This window comes from Natator depressus, chromosome 13, assembly GCF_965152275.1.
Source record: "Natator depressus isolate rNatDep1 chromosome 13, rNatDep2.hap1, whole genome shotgun sequence".
In the NCBI taxonomy this organism is placed as follows: domain Eukaryota; kingdom Metazoa; phylum Chordata; order Testudines; family Cheloniidae; genus Natator; species Natator depressus.
The window spans coordinates 15,541,984-15,566,775 of NC_134246.1; the positions used below are offsets into that span (position 1 = coordinate 15,541,984).

The following is a 24,792-nucleotide window of genomic DNA, read 5'->3' on the forward strand; positions in this document are numbered from 1 at the left end:
TTCAGCTACATACATACAATTCCTATGGGGCAAAATCCTGGCTGAATTGAAGTTGATGAACGTATTGTCATTGACTTCAACAGATCCAGGATTTCACCCATGCATGTTAAAGGGTGCTCTATGTTTGCAGTTGAGGGCAGAATTTGCCCTTATATGTGTTCACCGTTATACTAGCAGACTGCCTCAAAGTAAAATGCAAAGATTTGTAGTTTGCAGTCTCCACCAACCCATGTGCACATTTGCCTTTGTGCACACTTGTATATGCACTTTGAAGCACACACAATAGTATACACACATGATTTTCACATGCCAATTCTACTAGAGCAAATTAGCAGCTATTAGTGGATCAAAGTGCACACGATTTGCATGAATGAAAAAATTGTGCATGCACCAGGGAAGACTGGGTTGGGGCCCTACTGAAAAATCCAAATTACTTGAAAGTTAATTGTACATCTGTGACAACCTAAACCCATGTATAATGCTTATCTTTGGACTAGTCCTGAATTAGCATGAAGACTCATGAACTTTGCATTTAATATGCACAAATTAATTTGGACCAGAGAAAGAAAAGCAATGAAATAGGGGGAGTATAAACTTGTAATCACGCCCTCTGATCATCGGTACCAGAGTAATCTAGTCAAAGATCCCCAAAGTGTGGTTAGGTTTGGTTTGGTTTGGGTTTTTGGTTTTTTTAATGATAAAATGACTTCATCATCCATGAATGAATTGAATCGAATGTAGGACAAATAGTGAGACATATGAATAACTCTTATGACATTTGCAATGTCTCGATCTGTGCTGGTTTATTTAGGTGGTTTCTAAGCTTCTTTTGAAAGAGTGAGCATGACTAACTGAAGGGGAGACACTCCAGAAGGATGAGCCAGGAGCCAGTGGTGGAAGAATTATGGCATTCAAAACCTTCTTGGGTTAAATATCTGGTCATTATGAGCAATAATAGCACTGGTTATTTCACAAGAACTCCACTTGCCTGGGCAGCCTTTACCAGACTCACTAGCCACAGTGGTACAGGCCCACTGGAAAGGAAGCTGTCTGGTGCCCCAAATGTCTCATTTTAAATAGCACCAAATAATGCCTAGGGCTAGTTCTGTGCATTTGTAGCCATTTGACCTAAGTAACATCCTCAACATTTGCCTTTGTACCCAATCTGCCCATAGATCTTGTATGAACACCTTCATTTCCAGGTAGCCATCAAAATGTTAGTTGTGTGAGCAATTAACTTTTCAGAGGCACGCAGCTGTCATTTATAATAGCAAGGGTTGCCGCACAAAAAAGCAAGTGTTACTAAAAGGCACCCATATTTGAAAATTTGGTCCAGTATTTGTGTAAGTAAATAATTATCAGACTAGAACATGTTCCCATGTGACATTGGAGACTCTCCAGGCAGTTCTTTTGAAATGAAATAGTTATAGAAATAATGTTATGCATTAGCCCTATACATTCCAGACACAGGTGAGACTGCAAAGTAGGGGGTGAGAAAATTGGCTTGGCTAAAATAAGAAGTGATCTGATTCCTCACTCAGATACAGGCTAAATCAGAAAATAACATATAAAAGGAGGTTTCCTTTGTTTTTTAAGTTTTGTTAATTCCTTCTTCCCCCCGCCTTCCAGTGCATCTATACTTTCTGGGGGTGGATGTGCCATGTTATCACCAGAGGACCTGTCTCCTGATATTACCATCCTGACCACCAGGCATATCTGACCAGCTGTCACACAAGACTGCTTGGTCTTATGAAATGCCCAGCTCAGTGCTGGATATGCTAGAGGTCTCCCCCCAAGGGAAAACTCAAAAGCTTAATTACTTATTTTGTTAAAGGAAACTTCCTATAGTGTTTGGGGTATTGTTTTGTTTGTTTGTCTGTTTTTTTTAAAAAAAAGTAATCCTATCAGATTTAATATTTATATTCCTGCAAAACAGTTAGAGAGGGTGGTGTTAAAATAAGAACCTATCCAAAGGCTCCCATTCTCCATTATAGTCTGTCATTTTTAGAGGAAGCTATACTCTAGTTCTTTTTTCCCTGTTAAATTCTACAGCACTTTTCAATAAGATCTGGATAGTTCAAATATGTATTCAGATTTCTCTGAATTGAATTTCTGAACTAGAATTAGGTGCTAGCCATATAGTTGAGATCAAGACCTAGAGTTTCCCAAAACTCTGGGGCCGAAACTCTCAAAGTTATTTAGCCTCCTAACTTACATTGATTTCAGCAGAAGTTAGGAGTCTAAATACCTTTGAGGGTCTGGGCCTGGTGGGTCAAGTCGTTTGGTTTGAATCAGTTCTTTCGGCTTCCCCATTTTGTCTCACACTTAGGAAAACATCTTGGCTATTTAAAACCTTTGCGGAACGTGACTCTCTCAGCTAAAATGCTCAAGGAGGGTTTCCCCTGTGTGTTACCTTCCACTATACTTCTTATCCTCGCGTGCATTCAGAGAAAGTACCTCAGCTCAGCAGTGCAAATAATCAAGTCTTTAATCGCAACTAGGCCTTAATAATTTCTAGCATTTCAACAATATTGTGGTGAGTAAAGTGAGACATTCATTTCCTTTATGTACGCAATGAGAGATACATGCAGTAGAAGGCTGGTTTATTACAGGAAATGTATGTTGCCGCACACAGACACATTGCACACAGGCTGGCTGGTTTAATTGGGATGATCTGAGGCCAAGGAATTGGAGTGCTCAACCAAGGAAAGCATCTCCTCTCAGCCCTTGCAGCAGAGTTAACTCGTCTTTCCCCTGTATTTAGACTAAAAGATTGCAAGAGGCTTTTGAAAAGCTGAATGTTACAGTTTGCTGAAAGGCAGATGCACCAGTTATCTGGGGAGTCCCTGTCTGTGGCACCTAGACAAAAATGACTTGGCAGGCCAAAAAGCCAGGAAATTAATTTTCTTGTCTTCAGAACACAGTGCGCGCCATAGTGCCTGGATAGATTGAATTTGTTATGATAGCAAAACAAGTTCTATGGAAACCATTGTGAAACCTTGGAGGGAAGCTGCCCAGGAGGCTTGGGGAAAGCCGTTTTTGTTTGTTGTGCTTGGCATCACTTTGCTCTGGATGAATATGCTTTAATTTTGTGGGGGGACCCAAGAGAGCATTCCTCTTTTTCCATACCAAAAAGCCTGCCAAGCTGGCATTAACGTCCTCCTCTTTCCAGCTGCTCCTTTCCAAACACACTGTGCCTCCTAAAGATAGTCTTCACAGTGGCCGGGACTGGTGGAAAACATGAAGCCTGCATGGATTAGCAAAGGAATTCATTTGGGCTGACAAACTGGGTTTCCCTCTATAAACAGCAGTAGTGTTTTCATCTACTGGACTGCACAGCAAACTTCACATCCCCTTTCTCCTCCTCCCCCTATATGCCTGCCCAGAGTTCAGCTGTGGTAAAAGGCACACTACAAGGTTCTACTTCTGGGGGATGGAAAACAACATGAAATCAATGAGGCATTTTTAACCATCCCTGTCCTCAAAGGGTTGGGGGGTTTTCACTTTGGTAAATAGAGGATGGGGCTTTTTAGTTATTTTGATTCCGGGTAAAAGGGAAATAAAATACCTCCTTTTATCACTAGTTTAGGGACCTTATAAGCATCCTGCACCATATACTGCTATAATTACTTTTTTCCCCTCACAGATGTCCTGTAAAAGCATCATAAACTAAACTCAGGGCTAACAGGATTTATGTTCAGCCAGGATGTTCTGCTTCTCTGCTTTGTATAACACCTCAAGAGGGTTTTTGTGTAACCACTTTACCTTGTATTTTTCTGTATGTGTGGTCGCTAGATCTCTATTGTCTCTTTTACACACTACCAGCACGTGATTATACATTGCAGCAACCCAAGAGCATAGGGTGAAAATGAGTCCCTGAAAATGAAATATCCCTGGTTCCAGGTACTTGGTATTGGTTTTACAAAATAGGTGCTGGTTTTTGTAAACCAGCAATCTAACCCAGTGCAAGTGACAGCAGACTGGCTAAACAGCTATGCACCTTAAAGCTCTCCAACCAGACTTGTCATATGTTCTCATCCTGTCTTCCCCACAAAGCTAGTGAGCCCACCATCGCATGAGTTCCCCACTTCCAATTGCCAAAGCCCTTCTGTGAATACTTCCTTGACACCGCACCTAAAATCATCCCCTGCCCTGCCACACCCTGCTGCAGCTGGGACTCTGATCCGTTAATTTAACGTTCTCAATATATGTGTATCTCCATATGTGCTGATCCACTGCTGCTCAGCATTAGTTGTATGTAGAAACATGTAAGTGCCGGTGAGGCGATCAAATCCCTTACAGGCATTCTCTGTATTAACACTGCAATTCAATATAAAGGATCGATAGTGTGTACAATCATGGCACTTAAGCATGCAAAGTAGGAGTGCAAATGCACTTACCATTGTGTGTGTGTGTAAAAATCAGGGTATATGAGTTCAGCTACTAGATGGGCGAAATCACAAAAGGAATGAAGTCCTTGTCTAGTTTTAGGTTCCTATACCTACTTACTGGACAATGTAGAAAATCCCACCATATTTTCTATGGCCTGTGATGTCATTACTCCGTTGCCAGGGTACTTTGCCATTTCATTAATACTTCATAGTTGTATTATGATAGTACCCACATTATGCTGCCCTTTATAACTGTCCCTGCCCTTTAACAAAAGTTTGGGCTGGGGTTGACGGTGGTTGTGGTTGGGAGTGTGTCCTCCACAAGATTTTACAAACTGGGCAGTGAGCACATCCTACCTAGAACTGCCTCACCTATCAATGTTTTTATTTTACCCTGAAAATGATGCTTATAAACAAGGTGGCATCCCCTGTGCTGGTCAGGGTCCCCTTTCTCATAGAATTTGGAGACAGAAAAGACCTTCTACATCATCCAGTCCATCCTCTAGACTCTAATGTATAATTTTTTCCTTCAGTACATTGTCTAGTGTTTTGTCCAGTCTTGTTTTTTAAGTCAGTTTTTGAAGGGAAAGAAGCAATGCAGGCTAAGAGAGTCTTAACAGAAGAATGTAGCAAGGCAGAACACAGGATTTCACAGGCTGTTGCTTTAAGTACAGCCATTGGCTGCCTAGGATTTTGCAGCTGGAGGGAGCCATGCTGAACCACAGAGGACAACAAAGCCCAGCAGATTTCCAAAATATCAACAGCTGGATGCAAATGACATTTCAGAATTAAAAAAAAGAAAAAGAAAAAAAAAAAGAACTCTCTCACCCGCTTCTGATGCTGCCCCCACACAGTGACACCCCAGATCACTTTGGGCACTTGGGGCACTTGATAAACAACCTGGAGATTGTTATAGCTAACATTTATGGGTGTGGAAATATATCCACCAAAAATGTTTGCACTGAAACTTTTGCATGAAAATAGACATTTGGGGGCGGGAAGGGATGGGAGTTGATGTCTCCAAGAACTGGTGCTGACAGCATGTGGAGCCTTCCATAGGCAGGTCAGCAATTCAGAGGCAGACCAGGTGCAGCAGTGACCAGCAGTCATTACCAGCTGATGACCTTATAGCCTTTAAAAAGTGGTGATTTACATCAAAAATAAAGACTGAGCTATTATTATTGTTGATTACAGTAGTGCCTATGGACCAACCGAGAATGGGCCCCCATTGTGCTGTACAAACACAGAATAGGAGACAGCCCTTGTCCCAGAGAATCTAACTAAAGCTGACTGGCAGCCTTGCTGAGAGGCTGATCATTGAATTGGCCATGGAGATGGACCTACTCTCTCACTCCTGAAGCCAGGAGACTCGCAGTGCAATAAGGGGAAAGCCTTCATTGCTGTTGCCCACTCTAGCTCCAGTTCAGCACAGCATTTATGCACATACTGCAAGCTGTTCTTCATCAAAACACATAAGCACGTGCTTATCATGAAGACAGCAGGACTTAAGCACACACTTAAGGACTTTACTGAATAGGGATGAAGCGCTGAATCAGGGCCTTACTGGAGACAGTCTCTAGAGGCTTCAGTCTGGCACCCTTCCCCAGCAAAGAATCTCCTTCATTTTTATTCCTTTTAAATTTAGCACTTTTGTCCCTCCTGAATCTTTTCTCTCCATGACTGGGCACCTTCTTGTTTTCTTGCTGCTGGCCCACATGACCAGGAAGGTAATTCCATCCCAGAGGCTTGTTACTACTGGCTGCAAATAGATGCCAGGAAAGCATGCTATACTGTAGAATACCATTTGAGCCTGCATCCAGCTGCTGACAAATGCCTAAGTGTGTGGTGCATTATACAGCCAAGTCACCTGCAGTCACACAAATTATGGGAGTGTGGTAATTAGAATTTACAGCTGTTCTTTTGATTGATTTTGGAGTTCTTCCCCAGACAGCTGGCTCGGGGTCCTTCCCCTCTGCACTTAGCCATGGGCTATGCACACCGGCAGTAGTCACCTATCAGACCAATTTCCATAGCACAGGCCCAAGTCCTCAAGAAAAAACTGACATGTTCTGGTCATGCCTTGCCACATCACAAAGCAGCACTTCCCTGTTGTGAGAACTGCATTATCACGACACAACGCTGCAACATTACATCAATAGCCTTCATCAAGATGATGTTGCATTGAAACCATGAGGAGGCAACATCACCTCACGACTAATTAGCCGGGTCTGTGTACCTACTCTTATTATTGCCAACCCTTCACACCTCTGTTTAATCCATGATTTGTAATGACTCTTACAAATTGTTAGAGTAGCACTTCCATTGTTGTTGTGTATTGAATAATGTGTTTGTCTGATAGATTATACAGAGCAAGAGATATAGTATGAGCCAGACTTTGAAAAACTTTGAGGGCCTGATCCAGATAAGTGCCTATCTCCCAGTGGGAGCTGAAATGATTTAGGCCCCTAAACTCCATTTGATTGCTGGGCATGTCACTGATTTCAATGGTAGTTAAGTGCCTAAATACTTTTGAGGATCTGGGCCTTAGTACCTGGCAGACAGCACTCAGCAACTTGCAGTATCATACCCCGTGGGTGCTAATTTGTGCTTCTCATATGTGTTCATAATTACTACAACAGCATGTGCAAACTAGGTGATTGGAAATAACTACATTTGTGTATGCAGTCGCCGGATTTTCTCATACAGCTGTGGACTGGGTGCACATATTAAGCATGAAATTGCAAAGCTATAATTTTTGCAAAATCTGTCCCAATGTGCACAATGGATATTTGTTTACAAAAGAACTCAGAAGTTGGGCAATCCTAATTGGTGACTAATATCTGTTATGGGGGGGGAAAAGCCACATGCTTCTGAGCCTCGGAGTATCAATTTATATGAACAGAAACAACATTCCTTTACAAACACAAAACATTTATTAAATGGGTTCATTTATTTATTTAGTCATTGAGAAAAAGATGAAGATCCAAAATGTTACTAATGTGTTGTTGAAATGGGTGTATTTGTCTCTTGGTATTTACACCAGGAAGAACTTTAGACTTGTTGGTTTGGAAAGGAATCTTGCTGTCCCCATAAGGGCACTTTGAAAGGGCAATGGTGACTTGGTATGGTCTCAGGATTCACTATGAACGTTTTTTATAGTTCTGTCTTCATTTAGTTCCCCACTCTACAAAACAAACATTATTCCCATCTAAGCAGCCTTCCCTGCAGAAATACAGTCGACTGGAACAAATTATTAAACAATCAATTTGTAAGCACCGAGGGGATAATAGGGTGATAAGTAATACCCAGCATGGATTTGTCAAGAACAAATCATGCCAAACCAACCTAATTTCCTTCTCTGACAGGGTTACTGGCCTAGTGGATAGAGCAGAAGCAGTAGACGTGACTTATCTTGATTTTAGTAAAAAGAAAAGGAGTACTTGTGGCACCTTAGAGACTAACAAATTTATTTGAGCATAAGCTTTTGTGAGCTACAGCTCACTTCATTGGATGCATGCAGTGGAAAATACAGTGGGGAGATTTTATATTCACAGAGAACATGAAACAATGGGTGTTACCGTACACACTGTAACAAGAGTGATCAGGTAAGGTGAGCTATTACCAGCAGGAGAGGAGAAAAAAAACCCCACCTTTTGTAGTGATACTCAAGGTGGGCCATTTCCAGCAGTTGACAAGAACATCTGAGGAACAGTAGTGGGGAGAAATAAACATTGGGAAAATAGTTTTACTTTGTGTAATGACACATCCACTCCCAGTCTTTATTCAAGCCTAATGTAATGGTGTCCAGTTTGCTAATTAATTCCAATTCAGCAGTCTCTCGTTGGAGTCTGTTTTTGAAGTTTTTTTGTTGAAGAATTGCAACTTTTAGGTCTGTAATCGAGTGACCAAAAAGATTGAAGTGTTCTCCGACTGGTTTTTGAATGTTATAATTCTTGACGTCTGATTTGTGTCCATTTATTCTTTTACGTAGAGACTGTCCTGTTTGGCCAATGTACATGGCAGAGGGGCATTGCTGACAAATGATGGCATATATCACATTGGTAGATTTGCAGGTGAATGAGCCTCTGATAGTGTGGCTGATGTGATTAGGCCCCGTGATGGTGTCTCCTGAATTGATATATGGACACAGTTGGCAACAGGCTTTGTTGCAAGGATAGGTTCCTGGGTTAGTGTTTTTGTTGTGTGGTGTGTGGTTGCTGGTGAGTATTTGCTTCAGGTTGGGGGGCTGTCTGTAAGCAAGGCCTGGCCTGTCTCCCAAGATCTGTGAGAGTGAGTTGGAGAAGTTTTAGTTGGGGGCTGCAGGTGATGGCTAGTGGCGTTCTGTTATTTTCTTTGATTTTAGTAAAGCTTTTGTCACTGGCCCACGTGACATTCTCATAAGCAAACTAGGGAAATGTGGAATTACTATAAAATGGGTGCACAACTGGTTGAAAAACCATACTCAAAGAATAGTTATCAGTGGTTCCCTGTCAAACTGGGAGGTCACATCTAGTGTAGTACCATAGGAGTTTGTCCTGGGTTTGGTACAATTCAGTACTTTCCTCAGTGCCTTGAATAAAGGAGTGGAGAGAATGCTTATAAACAGGGACATCATTTGTGAGCATTTAGAACATTACATATGATTATATTTTATCTTGCAAATTCTGGGGGTGGGGGAAGAGGACAAAAAATGGAGCCTATAGACCTATGAAAAGTGGGGAGGGGACAAACTAAGGTTGGGAAGAACTGCCCCCCACCACCACCACCTTGCCCATAGTAAATGATGATCCTGCTTATAAAATCTGAGGATGACAGCAAGATGGGAGAGGTTGCAAGCACTTTGAAGGATAGGATTAGAATTCAAAATGATCTTGACAAATTAGAGAATTGGTCTGAAATCAACAAGATGAAATTCAATAAAGACAAGTGCACAGTGCTTCACTTAGGAAGGAAAAATTAACTGCACCAATACAAAAAATGCGAATAACTGCTAGGTAGGAAAGGAGTACTTGTGGCACCTTAGAGACTAACCAATTTATTTGAGCATAAGCTTTCGTGAGCTACAGCTCACTTCATCGGATGCAGTACTGCATAAAAGGGTCTGGGGTTATAGTGGACCACAAACTGAATATGAGCCAACAATGTGGAGTTGCAAAAACGGATAATATCTTTCTAGAGTGTATTAAGAGTAGTGTTGGATGTATAGCATGGCAGGTAATTGTTCCATTCTAATCAGCACTGCTGAAGCCTGAGCTGGAGTACTGTATCCCGTTTGGGGCACCACACTTTAAGAAAGATGTGGACAAATTGATGAGAGGAACAAAAATGATAAAAGGTTTAGAAAATCCAGCCTATGAGGAAAGGTTAAAAAACTGGATATGTTTAGTGTTGAGAAAAGAAGTATGAGGGGAGAACCTGATAACAGATCAGGAATTCCCCATCATTGGAGGTTTTTAAGGACATGTTGGACAAACATCAGTCAAGGCATACTTGGTCCTGCATCAGCATGGGAGGATGGACTAGATGACCTTTTGGGTCCCTTCCAGCCCTACACCTCTCTGATTCTATGACTATACATATAATAGACAATTGTCTTTGGATGTACTCCATTCTCCAGTGAGATCATGCCAGACATTAGCAATCGCTTTGATTTTAGAGAGGAGGGTGTTTTATTACTATAGAGTTCGAAAACCTGTACTAGTTGGGTTGAAACTCACCCAGAATCATAGCCAGAGATGGGTAATGTGCTTCTTGTAAAAACAAACAAAAACACAAATATATTCAATACAAGTTACAAATGCAGGGTCATAGGCAGGCCATGTATGCAAGTGTATAGACCTGTAGATTGTCATACAGTTGACAATTACTGGACACTTCTTAAACCATGCCCCTGAGATTCTATGATGAATACAGCTTTATTGGTCTTGCCTGTACTATATGGGTATACACATAGCACAAAGTCTTGTACAGTTGTATAATTTGGAATGGCTCATTAAAACCTGAGACAGATTCTCTGGGGCAGTCTCTTCTTTAATTGTTCCAAAGTCTTGACCTAGAATCTGGAGGGGATGTCCCCAAAGCATTGGGCCCAGATTTTTAAAATAGTCTCAGGGCCCCATTGGTTTAAATTATTGCTACTATTATGAGGTTGGGAATTACCCAACCTTATAACTCTTAATCCCGCCTTCAAAAATAAAATGATCTATCTGCTACTGTACAATGAAGAGTTCAATGTAGTTTCTCGTAATTAGCACCTTTTTTTCTTACTTAAAACAAAAGTTTTCTCACTAGCACAATTTACTCATACTGAAAGTTTTGACTCTTTGGATGATGGATATAAATTTTTCTTATCATCTCAGACTATTTGCTGGTAAAAGGTTTCAGACCTTATTTAGATGAAATGCAAATACAGATGTAGTGCTGGTTTCCTGTAGTCTTTAGTTTTTTTCTTGAAATTACAGTGTTGTTTGGTGGGTTTTAGCAAGCTTCTGCAATAAATAGATCCTCTGGGCATGTCATATATTCTAATACCTGCACATGCACTGGACCTGGTATCTTCACAACAAGGTTCTATTATGGATCATAACTCTCGTCCTAATATTAGTAGCCTAAAGCTCAAAATGTTCATCTTTTGGAGGGCGTGTAATGGGAGTGGGATATATACACAAGAACAGATTTTATACAGTTTAAGACTGAGATTTTCAATGGACCCTAAGGAAGTTAAGTGCCTTAACAGTAGGGCTTCTTACAGAATAAAGGATGACTCAGCATGAGTAAGGGTGGCAGAATGTGGCCCAGTAATTAGTTCTGTGACTAAATGGAAATCACCAGAAACGCTTTGGTGCTTTCGGGCTGGGAGAGGACAGGACAGATTAGGTTATTGCCTGTACATCTATTTTAAAAAAACTGTCTAAAAATAATGGTTTTGTTTCCCAGCCAATGAAATATATGTTCTAATAATTTGTTTGTGGCAGAAAAGTTAATAAGTAACAGCACTTAGAAGACATAAGCAGTGGATGCACATGAACATGCAGTAGCTACCTTTTTTGATTCCTATGCCATAATTATTTTCAGCCAAAAGTGCCCTTTTCCCAGTCCATTTTTCCTTCTCGTTTTTAAAATGCTTCATTAAATGGCTACTATTGCCTCCTCCCAAAGAGGTTAAGTCTAGGACTGTATGAAACTGCAGAATGACAAGTGAACAGCAGTGGGTTAGTATGTGTGCTTTTCCTGCCAGCTCTTGCTATTTTAGAGGCATTGTGGTAACTGCTGGGACTTGCCTTAGTACTTAAGACAAGAGGTGTACATTACAGTAGCAAAAATCATAGAATCATAGAATATCAGGGTTGGAAGAGACCTCAGGAGGTCATCTAGTCCAACCCCCTCCTCAAAGCAGGACCAATCCCCAAAATTGCCCCAAATCCCTAAATGGCCCCTTCAAGGATTGAACTCACAACCCTGGGTTTAGCAGGCCAATGCTCAAACCACTGAGCTATCCCTCCCCCCTCTGAGCTATCCCTCCCCCCTAAATCCATTTTGGTTTTGCTGTTTTGAATTTACAAGTAAGATTTGTTAATAGCGAACAGCACAGCTTATCTCAGCATTTATTTAACAAGCTGATAGGGCTCAACATATCCACTCATAGACAAGTGTAAGCATGATTCACCACTGCATTACTCCAGTTTACACCAGTGCAATAGGGTTACATCAGCCTAAAATAGGAGTGACCAAGCCCTGGTCTACACTGGGCAGGGGATCGATCTAAGTTACGCAACTTCAGCTACGTGAATAACGTAGCTGAAGTTGACATGCTTAGCTCGACTCACCGTGGTGTCTCCACCGCGGTGAGTCGACTGCTGCCGCTCCCCCGTCGACTCCGCCTGTGTCTCTCGCGGCGATGGAGTACAGGAGTCGACGGGAGAGCGCTTGGGGGTCGATGACACAATAAATCGATCCCCGCTGGATCGATCGCTGCCCGCTGATGTGGTGGGTAGTGTAGACATACCAGCGGAGACTCCTGTCCTGTGTTTATGTCCCTTCTTTGGCTTCTGTCCGTTTGCTGAAAGTAAACACTTGTGTATTGCTTTAACCAGGCATTCTGGTTTAAGGAAATCAACTACCTCCCCCACTTCTATATAAGTTTGTACATATTTATTCAATGAGCAAGTGTACTACTTGGACTGTTTCACTTGATCTCATCACAAGTTAACTAAAACTAAACTCCATTTTAATCTCTTCTCAGTAAAGTAACTTACTACTATCAATCACAGAGAGCCAGTTGCATGACACTACAATTTCAGCTAAAACACCCTGGCATCAAACAATTGCACAACGAAAGTTATATCTAAACATATGCAAACAGAAATAAAGTTTTTAAAAAAACTTTGGTATTAGCTAATACAAATCAAATCCGCAAGGAGGTGCTGGACTTCCACATCACACCAAATCCAATTCAGGTGTCCACTGGCAATATATATATTTTTGAAGTCACAATTTACACTTCCAGAACTCCCACATGATGATTTCGAATCACTTTCCAGTCCATCATGTAGGTCTTCCTAACTTATATAAAGATTGAACAGACAAACAGTCAAGCACTATAAATGGAATATTTAGGCTCCTCATTCTTTGCATGATTGTCTAGAGCAGTGGTTCTCAAAGCCGGTCCGCTGCTTGTTCAGGGAAAGCCCCTGGCGCGCCGGACCGGTTTGTTTACCTGCCGCGTCCACAGGTTCGGCTGATTGCGGCTCCCACTGGCCACAGTTCGCCGTTCCAGGAAAATGGGGGCTCCGGGAAGCGGCGTGGGCCAAGGATGTGCTGGCCACCTTTCCCGCAGGCCCTATTGGCCTGGAACGGCGAACCGTGGCCAGTGGGAGCCGCGATCGGCTGAACCTGCAGACGCGGCAGGTAAACAAACTAGTCTGGTGCGCCAGGGATTTTCCCTGAACAAGCGGCGGACCGGCTTTGAGAACCACTGGTCTAGAGGTTTGATGTGATTAAGGAGTCTTGCTCCTTAATTATACAGGGCCTGATTGTGGTATAGAGCCTTACTCACACTGATTAGTACCTCACTCCACTGACTCATGGATTGGAACACCAATGATTGTATTTGGTACCATACTGAACGTCTGTGGTCTACCCACACTTGAGTACATGCAGTGCTGTAGACCACTCAGAAGAAGGGTGCTAGGAAAGGGTGCTTGACAAAGCCCTGGATGGGATGATTTAGCTGGGGATTGGTCCGGCTTTGAGCAGGGGGTTGGACTAGATGACCTCCTGAGGTCCTTTCCAACCCTGATATTCTACGATTCTATGATTCTATGAAAGACCTGTAGAGTTGCATATTCCCTGTGACTGGCATGGCATGCTGATCCACCCCATCCCCTGATGATTGAGAGTCATAAATTCAGCCCCCATATGATAGTTTTCTGGGCATTAGAGGGATAGAGTCTCCAAATCAGTTCAAGATACCTCCAGCAACAATATGTTAATACCTAATGGCTTGTAGGAAAGGAGGGAAAGTACATGAAAGTTTTGCATGAAAGTGCACTTTCTTGATTTCCAGCTGACGCAAATTCTTCCTCCAGCTCAATGTGTAGGCAGAGTTTGTGCCTATCTTAGAATCTTCTTATGAGAAACCAATGATGAAATACTGTAATCCATCAAGCAAACAGGAAATCACACTTCTGAAACAAAAATTGCTTTGCAATTGCAAATCAACAAACCTTCCCTTGCTGAGAAAAGTTAAGTGACAAGTTAATGTGTGCGTCCTAGAAACACTGCAGCACCAGTTATTCCCAGTTCATGGAGAAGCAGTCTAGAATCCTTAATTCATTGGCATCCAGTGGGCTTAAAAAGGGAAAACATTTAAATAACTGAAACCACCACAGATAACCCTTTATTATCATTTAAAACTCTTAACATCTCACTCTTCATAATGTGATATTTGCTATCTTTTCCCAGCGGAGACTTCGGACTTTATAAATAACACCTCTCCCCCATTTGCTGTTTGTACTTGAGATTTCAGTCCTCTTATTGTGGGATCTTAATAAACTGGTTTCCACAGAATTAAACAACCAGTTTAACTGTGTGAAAGCCCTCTGGCCACAAAAGTGTAATGACTTAACCAGTAACTTACAAACTCAGGTGTGACTTATTACTAATTTACAAGGCTGTAACTATTTGCCTGATGTGAAGCATGGCAAAACAGTAAAGGAATCCAACAACTATGCAAGCAGTTATAGGAATGGAGTCTGGGGCCAGTGCAAGTTTCAAATTAGCTATGCTCTGGCAAACAGCTCCATTTTTTTCTCTCTTTATACACTCATTTTTTCCTTACTTCATTGAGAAGAAAATGCCTTTAAGGACCACTTTTCTGGCCCAGACTGTTTGCTGTTTATGATAGTATTCTGCACTTCTGGGTAGTAACTTTTGTCTGAGGATCTCAAAGATGAGTAAATGCAGAGATAGAGCTGTTAAGGTCCAAGTTTTCAAACATATTACCTAATCTGAGTTGCCTCAATTTTTGGATGTCCAAACTGAAACATCTAAGGCCTGATTCTCAGAGGTACTGAGCACTAATAACTTGATTGAAGTTTATGCAAACTGCCCTGAGTACTTCAAGGTGGACATCTGAAGACTTAGGCACTTAGGGCCAGATTCGCACATGTATTTAGATGCTTAAAGATGGAGAGAGGTGGCTCCAGGAGTTAGGCATCTAACCTGCACAGGCAATTCTGAAAACCCCATTAGGTGCTAATCTGCATCTTTAGGCACTTCAGTACCTTTGAAAATCAGACCCTTAGTGGACACTTCAGAGAATGTTGGCCTCTGTGACTGGGCCAAAGCTACATGACAAGTTAGTGGCAAAGCTGAGAACCAAGCGTAGGCGTGCTAGCAGCTAGTCTTGTGCTCTAACCACAAGGTAACACTTCTTAGTGACACATTTAAGGGTGAATTTTTATAAACGAGTGATGCCCAGCTTCCCTGTCAGGAGGGACATTGACAATAATAGAACTATGCAAAATCCACTCTGGATTTCTAGGGCCTAATAATCAGCGATGTGAACAAATTACTGATCTGTCTAGAATTTTCCCTCAATACTTGTGATGCATTCTGCACACAGGAGATTTTGGGTTTGAAATGAACAGACATTTTTTCACTCTTCTCTCACAGACCTGCCCAGCTTCCTGTTAATAATTCTGGGTACAGTAGCACAATATCGATTTTCTCTTCTTTGTTCCTTACTTTGCAAGTAGCCCTATGGAAGTATGATAACTAGAGGGTATTCAAAACATTCTGGACCAAATCCAGGTCCCCTGAACTCGATCAGAGTTTTGATATTAATCTAGGTCGAGCCAAGCTTTAGCCACAAGTGCAAATATTACTTCATTGCAGTGCAATGTATTTAGATTCTGTTTTCCATCAGCTTTCTAGATGATATGTGAGATTCTTGGAAAGATCTTGTTGGTTGGATGGGTTTTGTGTCCATTTAAACTGGCATAAAGTTTGGGCATGGAGGCAGAATTACCATTTACTTTTAAATATCTATCTTGTTTCAAGAGTTTGCTTAATTAAATGACATTAACAACCTAGCTTGTTATGTGAGGGATGGTGGGAGAGTGAGGAAACACACAGCTAATGGGGAGGAGAAGGAGGAATGGGTCCAGGTGGGGTTCAAGCGTATTCTTTAAACTAGGGAGTTGAATTTTGTAACAGATGAATACATTAGGAGTAATTCAATGAGTCTGAGCTGAGTACCTCTTTCTAGATCCCAGAATGTATCTTTCATTCTGTTATTTACAAAACTAGTAAGTCCCCCTGTTTTTTTACCAGTGTAGCTTGCCGGTGCTTGGCTCCTTCATTCTGATATATCTGAGTCTGTACCTTAGGAAGTTGATGTGCTCACATGTTCAAAAGATAGTTTTCCAAGACAGAGGGTATAACGTATTTCATATACTGAATGGTAGGATCAAGCACATAATATGTGGCTGCACCATCTTAGGGAGCCAAATAAAATATTTCTCTTCTATATATAGCCAACTGAAATCCAACTGCAAAGACATTTCTGAATCTCAAAATTAGATTATTCTTGAAAGAGCATTTTTATTCCTTTAATACTATGATGATTTTTTTTAATCTCTGCACTGTGTTTAAATAGGAGCCAAAGGCTTTCACAATGAATTTAAAAGAAATCTAAAGAGATCTGACAGATAAAAAGAAACTGACTATAAAGTATGGCCATTTTATGAGAAAAAAGTTTCACCTCATTTTGTGGTTGAAACAAAGATGTAACTTTCAGAATTTCTTTGCACATAACTTTCCTGTTCTTCATAGATAATGCAAAAATCTAATGCATTTACATGGCCATCATGTAATCTAAAAGAGGCTGAGATTAGATTTGGCATATTTGTATCATGTTTCATTTGGGCCACTAAGATGATAATTATATGGAATTACTGTAAAAGGCAGTGACTAGTCTTTGACCTGGCTTATAACACACATGGAGCTCCTGTGCCTCAGAAATATCAGATCAAATTATTGGCACTTCTCATACAGTTTGAATCAAGGTCATTTAGCAGAATAATTTTTAATATTCATTTTTAGATATTATCAGTTAGGAAATGCAAAAAAACCCAGTAAAATAGAGTGCTGGATCTGAGGCAATAAAAGGTCAGCGGTTAAGTTCTGCCTTGTGTATTGTGTATGCCGAAATGTCCGTTTAATAAACCAAGACACACTATGAAAGAGTAGCCGATAACTGTAACATTTGGCCTTATGAAATAGGCTGAAGGTTACAATTTTTTTCTCAAAAATGGTTTTGCAAATCTTTTTCAGAGCTGATAGATACACACCTTAGCTGGATACAAAACATTATATGAAACAGAATGACTGTGATCTTTGATCCAAGCAATCAAAGTAAAAGGTAACTGATATTTTTCTGCCTTTTCTCCAGCTGTGTGTTTTCTTAACCTTATACTTATTTTAAAAGAAAAAAATTAAAAATCCTGCCACTTTTAATTTGGCTTAAAAGCTTTTAAATCTTTTTTTTTAAATTCCTCTTGCTTCCATTTTATATACCTTGTAGATTTCCTGAAATATCTGGGGCTTGGTGGGCAGGGAAGAGGCATTGGATTGTGCATGCTCTGTGTATAAGCATATTGACATTTATATTTGGTGGCTACTCTGTGTCATTAGAACGCCCAGTTCGCCTGGGTGTATCAAACTGTGTTCCTAGCAAACATGTCACTCTACAACTGTGAGGAAAGATCGTCTTCCCCACTCCTCACTGTGGGTCTCTTTTATGCAGTCAGTTCCTTAAGGCATAGTCTGCACTTGTTTCACATGCAGAACCACTGGCAATGTCTACGAATAAGCAGGATTTCTTAACTGCAGCACACAGAAGAGAGGGGAATTTATCCTGCAATACAGATTAGTTTCATCTCCTTTAGTGAGAATTTTGGGCCAGATCCTGCAGACCTCACTGTCACAGGACTCCATCTGGGCAAGAGAGTCCTCTCACTTGCCCTGGTTTTATGGTGGCCTGGAGTGATGTGACTAAGAATTACTTCTGATTTATGCAGCCACAAGGACCTGACTCAATGCTCACCATGGCCAGTGAGAGTATTTTCTTTGATTTCAATGATCATTGGGTAGGGTCCTAAGTGACAAGAGAATCAAGCTCACTTTAAGTGGCCACAAATCCACTTAAATCAAGTCTGACTTTGGCCCACTGCTTAGAATGGAGCATTGCTTGATTGAGAACTCCATGACCCCTTTTTAAAAAAAATCTTTGCTTGGATATTTCATTTGCTGGCTCAAGCTTTTAAATTTATTTATCAAGAGGGGGTTTGATTTTTTAAAATATATTTATTTATTAAAACTGTGACTTTATCATGTGCATGTAAACTTGGGATCTTGCATCGTCAGCCCATGCCATTAGTAATAACAGTCCTTTTACTGTGAGGATGTTAACCAGCAAAAATACAATAGCAGTCCTTGTACTATTGCTGGTTAACATCCTCACAGTAAAAGTGCTAGCAAGAATCCTTTAAGGCTTCTACTGTTTTTAACTGGCAAGACTTGAATGTATACATGGATACTACAGTTCCCACTAACTTCCTTGTTGCAATGAGTTAGGCAGGGTGTTTTCTATCATTAACACCCCCCCCCCCCCTTTTTTTTAAGGGATTTATTACTCATCTGTTAAAAGTTGCTCTGAGCAGAAGCCTGGCACAGTAGAGTTTTGCAAGTCAGAGTTTTGACCCTGTTTTGTTTGTCTTGCAAAGAGCTACTTTACTACAAATTTACATGCAGCCTTTTTGCAATAATACAGATTTAAACTGAAAAGTCAAGGGGACATTCAATTCTGGACTCTTTTTCTAGTGGTGTAGCCATCTGTAATTTAAACCCCTCCACAATGACTCCAGTGGAGCTATGCCAGGTTACACCAGCTGAGGATCTACCTTGTGTAATGTGGACTTGACCTTTTGTAAAGCAACAAAAATAGACACCTGAACTGAGGGTTGAAAAGAATTCAGATCTCTCATATGGATTTTGACTCTTAGGGTTTTATCTGTCTAGGCTCATAAAGGCCACAGTAAAATAGCTCGTCACAAACATTAATGAATTTATCCTCACACACACCCCCCATTAGGCAGGTGAGCTGAGGCACAGAGAGTTTAAGTGACTTGCCCAAGGTCATGCAGGATGTCCGTGGTGAGCTGCCAACAGCACCCAGGTCTTGTCTAGATTCCCCCAACTACAAGCCCTTCCTATGCATTATGGATCCATAATGTCAAAATCAGAGCGGATGGAATCCACCCCCTGGCACAGAGACCAAATAAACAAGCTTGTGCAGGGAGACGATGCAGCACATGAAGAGGCAGAATCCGTTCCTCAGGAAGGGCACTAGCCACCACTGTGACCACACCACAATCCCTTAACGTAGGTGTTTGTGACCACTGAATCAGTACTGTTGCTAGTATAGTCCCCAACACCTCTCCGTGCTGACCTATATGGGCTGGGCAGATGATTTGACATCCCCGTGTCTACCAGTCCGCTCACCCCCCATGCAGCAGAACTACCTGTTTCACTGGGCTGGTGAATGTAGGAGGGTTGAGAGGGGATGGGGGGAGTGGCTTGGTTGCTATTACACTGGGGGAATTTCACCCACTGTACACTAATACCTCCCATTGTTCAGGCAGATTATGCACAACATACCAAACTTTGCTGCATCTTTACAGAGTCCAAGGATTGTATATCAGGGCTGCAACACATTCAGAGTTACAGTCTTTTCAATGGTTTATTGTGGTTTTTATGTATATTACCTTAAAAATTAAAAATATGATTTAAAAAAAGTCAAAGGCCAAATTCTCAAAGGGCTTTTTTTTTTTTTGCGTGTACAGTTTGTATTTATAGTGAATCATGCACTTGCAAATCAGACTTCTTGTGCCTGTAACAATCCAAGTTACATGCTCAAGCAGGTCACTGAAGACGCCAGCACTTCAATTCATGCCCATAATCCAAGTGAAGAGCAAAATTACCAGTGCAAATTGCACTCACAAAATGACAACCATCCTATTGAAAATATGGCTCAGTATTTGTGCATGACACAGCCAACATTTGCATGTGCCAAATGGGAATCTAATAGAAAAGCGACTGTCTCACTTTGCTCAGGTGCTTATTTGCATGTGCAAATATGGGGGAGAGGGCATTGTTGCAGTCATGGTTTTGAAGGCCCTTGGAAAACTGGACAGTAAAGTACTAACTCTAACCCAAAGTAATGCAGACTGCAGTAATGCATGATGTTTGAGCCATACTGTTGCTTGTAGCTACTGCAGGGAACTCCAAGTATTATTGTTCATGTATTCCATATTAAATGGAGTCACACACAAGGATAAGCTGCAGTAGGAATTCTAGCCTGAGAATTTCCCTGGTCTGTTCAGCTGACATCAGATATTATTTAAATGTTCATTCTTTATTATTTAATTTTCATAATGTTTGCTTATGTCCTCATAATGTGGCTTGTCCTGTTTTAGCAGCTCTTCTGGCTTCTCATTAAAACATAGGTGACAGTACACGACAAAGCAGGCACACAACAGGCACCTTAAGATGATAACATTTTATTTATTAGTCAGATCATTTTTGTTTACTCTCAGCCAAAGAGTAGTGTGATTGGGCTCAGAGGACTCCGACACTGGACTAGGCCAGCCATTTGTCTAGTCTACTTTGGACAGTCCTCTTTTGCTAAGGTCTGGCCCCTGTCTGGTTCTGAGACAAAACCGGATGTGGTTGTGCAGACGGAGAAAACCATTTTGAATGGCATGCCGCCTTCACCCCACCAGCATGCACCATGCGTATGAGATCACGCCAGCGAGGGAGGGGGGAAGGTGGTCTTCAAAATGGCTTCCTCATGCAGTGTGATTTCACTTGCACAGTGCATGTGAAGTCATGTCAGCAGGGATAGGGTCACGCCATTCCTGGAAATACTGGAATGTATTCTGGGTATGTGGAAGTGTCCACCCTATACTGGATATTTTAACTATGGGCATTTCTACACTACAGCTGTAAGTCGACCTAATATAGGTCGACTTACAGCCAGCACGATAACTACCCTTCTTCTGTCGGTGGTGCGCATCCCCACCCGGAGCACTTCCACTGACTGAAGAGGGGCAGGGTGGGAGGGGCTGAGAGCCAGGGCTCTCAGCTCTGCGCAGCTCTCCACAGGAAGTCCAGCTATGCCCTCAGCTCTTGCCTCCCAGCTCCCAGGCGGAAGCGGAAGGCAGCTGCCTGAGCTTCTCAGCTCCCTGAGCAGGGAGTCTCCAGGCAGCAGCCCAGCTGGGAGTGGGCAGCTGGAGGCTTCTGGGCTCTAACTGCCCAGCTTTCTTGACAAGACAGCCAACAGCTGATATAAGTAACACAGTGTCTACACCGACTACACCGACATAAGCGCTACACCTCTCCTGGGGGTGGAATTATGATGTCAGTGTAGTAGAGCACTTACATCGGTGGGACAAGGCTGTAGTGTGTACACTGACATAATGAGGTCGATGTCAGCTGCTTTACGTCGACCTAATGGTGTAGTGTAGACCAGGCCTATGCTACCACAAAAAGAGAGACATTTAGAGATGAAAGTCAGATCAGAATGCAAACTTCCTCCAAAGTTTGGGTGTGTCTGGATTTGTAGCTCCCATTCAGCCCACAATAGAAATTCAGGTCACTACAATCAGATCTGGATATGGATTCAGATTCTCCCAAAATACTAGGGAAGACAGGTTCAACATGAATGGTTTCATTCAGCCCAGTGTCGAGATAACCCTGAGCTGGGAAGATTGGCTCCAGTTGCTGTTATTTTATTTCTTTGTCACGCAGTAGTGCTTAGGAGCCCCAGATTTAGACCAGTTGTGCAAGGTGCTGTACAAACAGGATTGCCTGTCCTTCTCTTAAAGCTGCAGTGTTGTGGATCAGGCCCATTTATAGTAAGAAGACAGCAGCCTCTGGCTAGCTTAATTTACAGCCTTATTGACTCATGCTGACTTTCATTAGTAGTAAATATATACAAGAATGAGAGTTTGCTCTGCAGCCCTCAGGAACCAGAAGCCTGACTTGCCATAGCACAGACAAACCTCTGCTCTTCCTTACACCCATGAAGCCCCACCGCAGTCCAAGAAACGGTAACCAGTCAGGTTACAAAGCTGTCTGGTTCACTGTGTTGCTCTGCTGGTTTTATTGTTGTACAGTCGCTGTTGTCCACCCTGTCACCTCAGCCAATAAAACCCTGCAATGCAAATGAATGCAACATGCAGGGGAGAAAGTGAAGCTGACTGTCAAATAAACCCCATAACCACTAGATTTCAACTGCTTCACTACATTGTCCACACTGTTTTGCACCTACCAGCTATAGTCTCATCCATATTTGCGCTGGAGACCAGATAGTAGCTGTTCTCCTGTCGCTGTGCTGTTAGCTTGGCAGCCCTGTCCTGCAGATTTTGCTTTCCTTGAGTTTTATTTTTAGCTGTAGAAACAAATGAAAAAAAATTCAGCATCCCAGATGAATTTCCCCCAGTAAGTTTAAAAAGATTAGTTTAGGTCTATTTTCCAAATAGGGTAAGTCTTTTTCACCTTTTTGTTTTCAGCTAAAATATTAGCCGTCCCTAGACTGAAATGACCTCTTGTCATCAGGAAGAATGTGATGTTTCCATCTGAGGTGGCTGTATTAAATTGACAGGAAATGCACATACAATATGTTTTTGAGACACTGACTGAATGAACAAACGTGTTGATAAATAATTCAGCCTGCCGTTTCAGCCCACTCCTTTTTATAAAGGAAATGACCCCGTAGAGTCGGTGCCCACTTCTTTCACCTCACTGCTATTTTTAGCAGTCAGAGGCTATGAAAAATTTCCATTGAAGATCTGCTCCTCTCATTTCCTGGGTAGAGAAAACAGGAAGTCCTTTAAGCTGAGCCTAAGTCGGTTTTGCATGAAACTAGAGCAATCTCACCTCCCACTGGCAGTCTGATTACACTGCAAAGCCTCAGAACCACAACAGATCTAATAACCTTCAGCTATACAGTCGTTTCAGTGAACTTGCACAAGCAGTTATGGGCAGAAGCTGAGATAAGATATGGCAGGTGGAAGTTTAGGCACAAGGAGATGGTAAAAATCCCCTTCACTGTATAATAGTTTTTTCTAGCATACCTCTGCTTTTCAGTTGGCGCCTCCACCAATCAAAGCGAGGTCAGGCACATGAAAGCATATCCTGACTGGAATTAGGAAGACGTGCTAAATTCTGAGGTGTACTACCAGTGGGCTTTCTGTGCACGGAGAAGCCCTGAATGCATTGAACTTAATATTGTTCTGCTGCATCGGTGTGGGGGGAGAATTTAGGGAGTCCAAATCCCGTCTGCAGAATAAAGCAGCGATCACTGCACCCACAGTTTTTTTTCAAAAGGGACACTAGTATAGTAAAACACCAGCTGGTTTGTTACACTGGCACTGCCTCTTTTAAGCAGTCCTTGCCCTTACCAGGTTCATTTTCTATGGAATCTTAACATGTGGCACTGGATTTTTATTCTATTGTTAGGTTCATTCTCTGATTAATTAAAAAGGGTTCAGTGTATTTCTATCTTTTTCTAACCCCGCTTCAGAAAAGCATCTCCTTATTCAGATAGGGTACTGAAGCATGAGCATAAGTTCTTTCCTAAATTGGTGTCTCTCTCTCGCTCGCTCACTCTCTGTACAGTGGCTTGGGGCAGAGGATACATACTGTTTTAAGAGAATTAGTTCTAACAAAAAATCAAATGGCAGTTCTAAGTCCCCATGCAAGAAAGTGTGCCTGTGATTGCAAGAGCAATTAGAGATGGGATCTGGACATGGATCCAAATCAGAATTTTTGCCAAAGATTTGGGCCAAGAAGAGAGTTTGGATCTGGTGTTCTGGACTAATCCATCTGTAATGCATCCCCAGTAATTGCATGCAAAAATTAGTAACGTACTTACTATTGTGAGCATATAATCAATTTGCACAAGCAGTTGAAGTAATTTTGATCATAGATCTGGGCTTCTAAAATTGAATATTTGGTTATTATGATTTTAACAAGAATTTACCAAGATAGATTGAGATACCCATATCTTCATAATTATGCACCTTATTTGCAAATGCAATTGCCATGATTCTGACAGGTTAAACTGAACCCACAAATAGCAAATTCTGGCAAAAATATGCATACATAATTGCTGTGCCAGATACAAATGAGATAGCTTCCCATTATCTCCATTTTAGCAGTGGAGATATGTCTGTAGGTTTTGCATCAGTTGTTCTGGCAGGGTCTGATGCCGCTTTCAGTTGGTATGTCCTGGTGTGCGGGGAGTTTTCTTCTTCTGATGGGCTTGGAGGGGTTTAGGGGTTGTCTGAAGGGCAGAAGAGGGGATTCAGGAAAACCTTCCCCCTCTCAACACACCTTTCAAATCCGTGGATCCTACACATGCCTATCACTACATGTGGTGTACCTCATAGGTTGCACTAAATGTCCCAATAACAACTATGTGGGAGTACGCTTCCCAGTCCTGAAGAAAAGCTCTGTGTAAGTGCAAAAGTGTATCTCTTTCACCAGCAGAAGCTGGTCCGATAAAAGATATTACCTAATATCCTGGGACCAATACAGCTACAACACTGCATACTACAGTAGAACCTCAGGGTTCTGAACACCATAGTTATGAACTGACTGGTCAACCACGCACCTCATTTGGAACCGGAAAAAAAGCGGCAGAGACCAAAAAAACCCAGAAAAGTCAAATACAGTTCTGTGTTAAACATAAACTACTAAAAAAAGGTGGGGGGGGGATTTTTCTTCTGCATAGTAAAGTTTCAAAGCTGTATTAAGTCAATGTTCAGTTGTA

At 41.7% G+C, this 24,792-nt stretch overlaps 1 protein-coding gene across 3 annotated transcripts in view; it reads left to right on the top strand.

The window, feature by feature from the left end:
• The window catches only part of NFATC2 (nuclear factor of activated T cells 2), a 131,495-nt gene that overhangs the window by 100,677 nt on the left and 6,026 nt on the right, over positions 1 to 24,792 (top strand). The window contains exon 9 of one of the 3 annotated variants that reach the window (XM_074969978.1): positions 17,229 to 17,316. The exons of the other annotated variants lie outside the window; for them this stretch is intronic. Within the exon in view, the coding sequence (XP_074826079.1) occupies positions 17,229 to 17,272 (44 nt within the window). The 3' untranslated portion in view covers positions 17,273 to 17,316. The remainder of the gene's footprint in view (positions 1 to 17,228; positions 17,317 to 24,792) is intronic. 3 annotated transcript variants of the gene reach the window in all.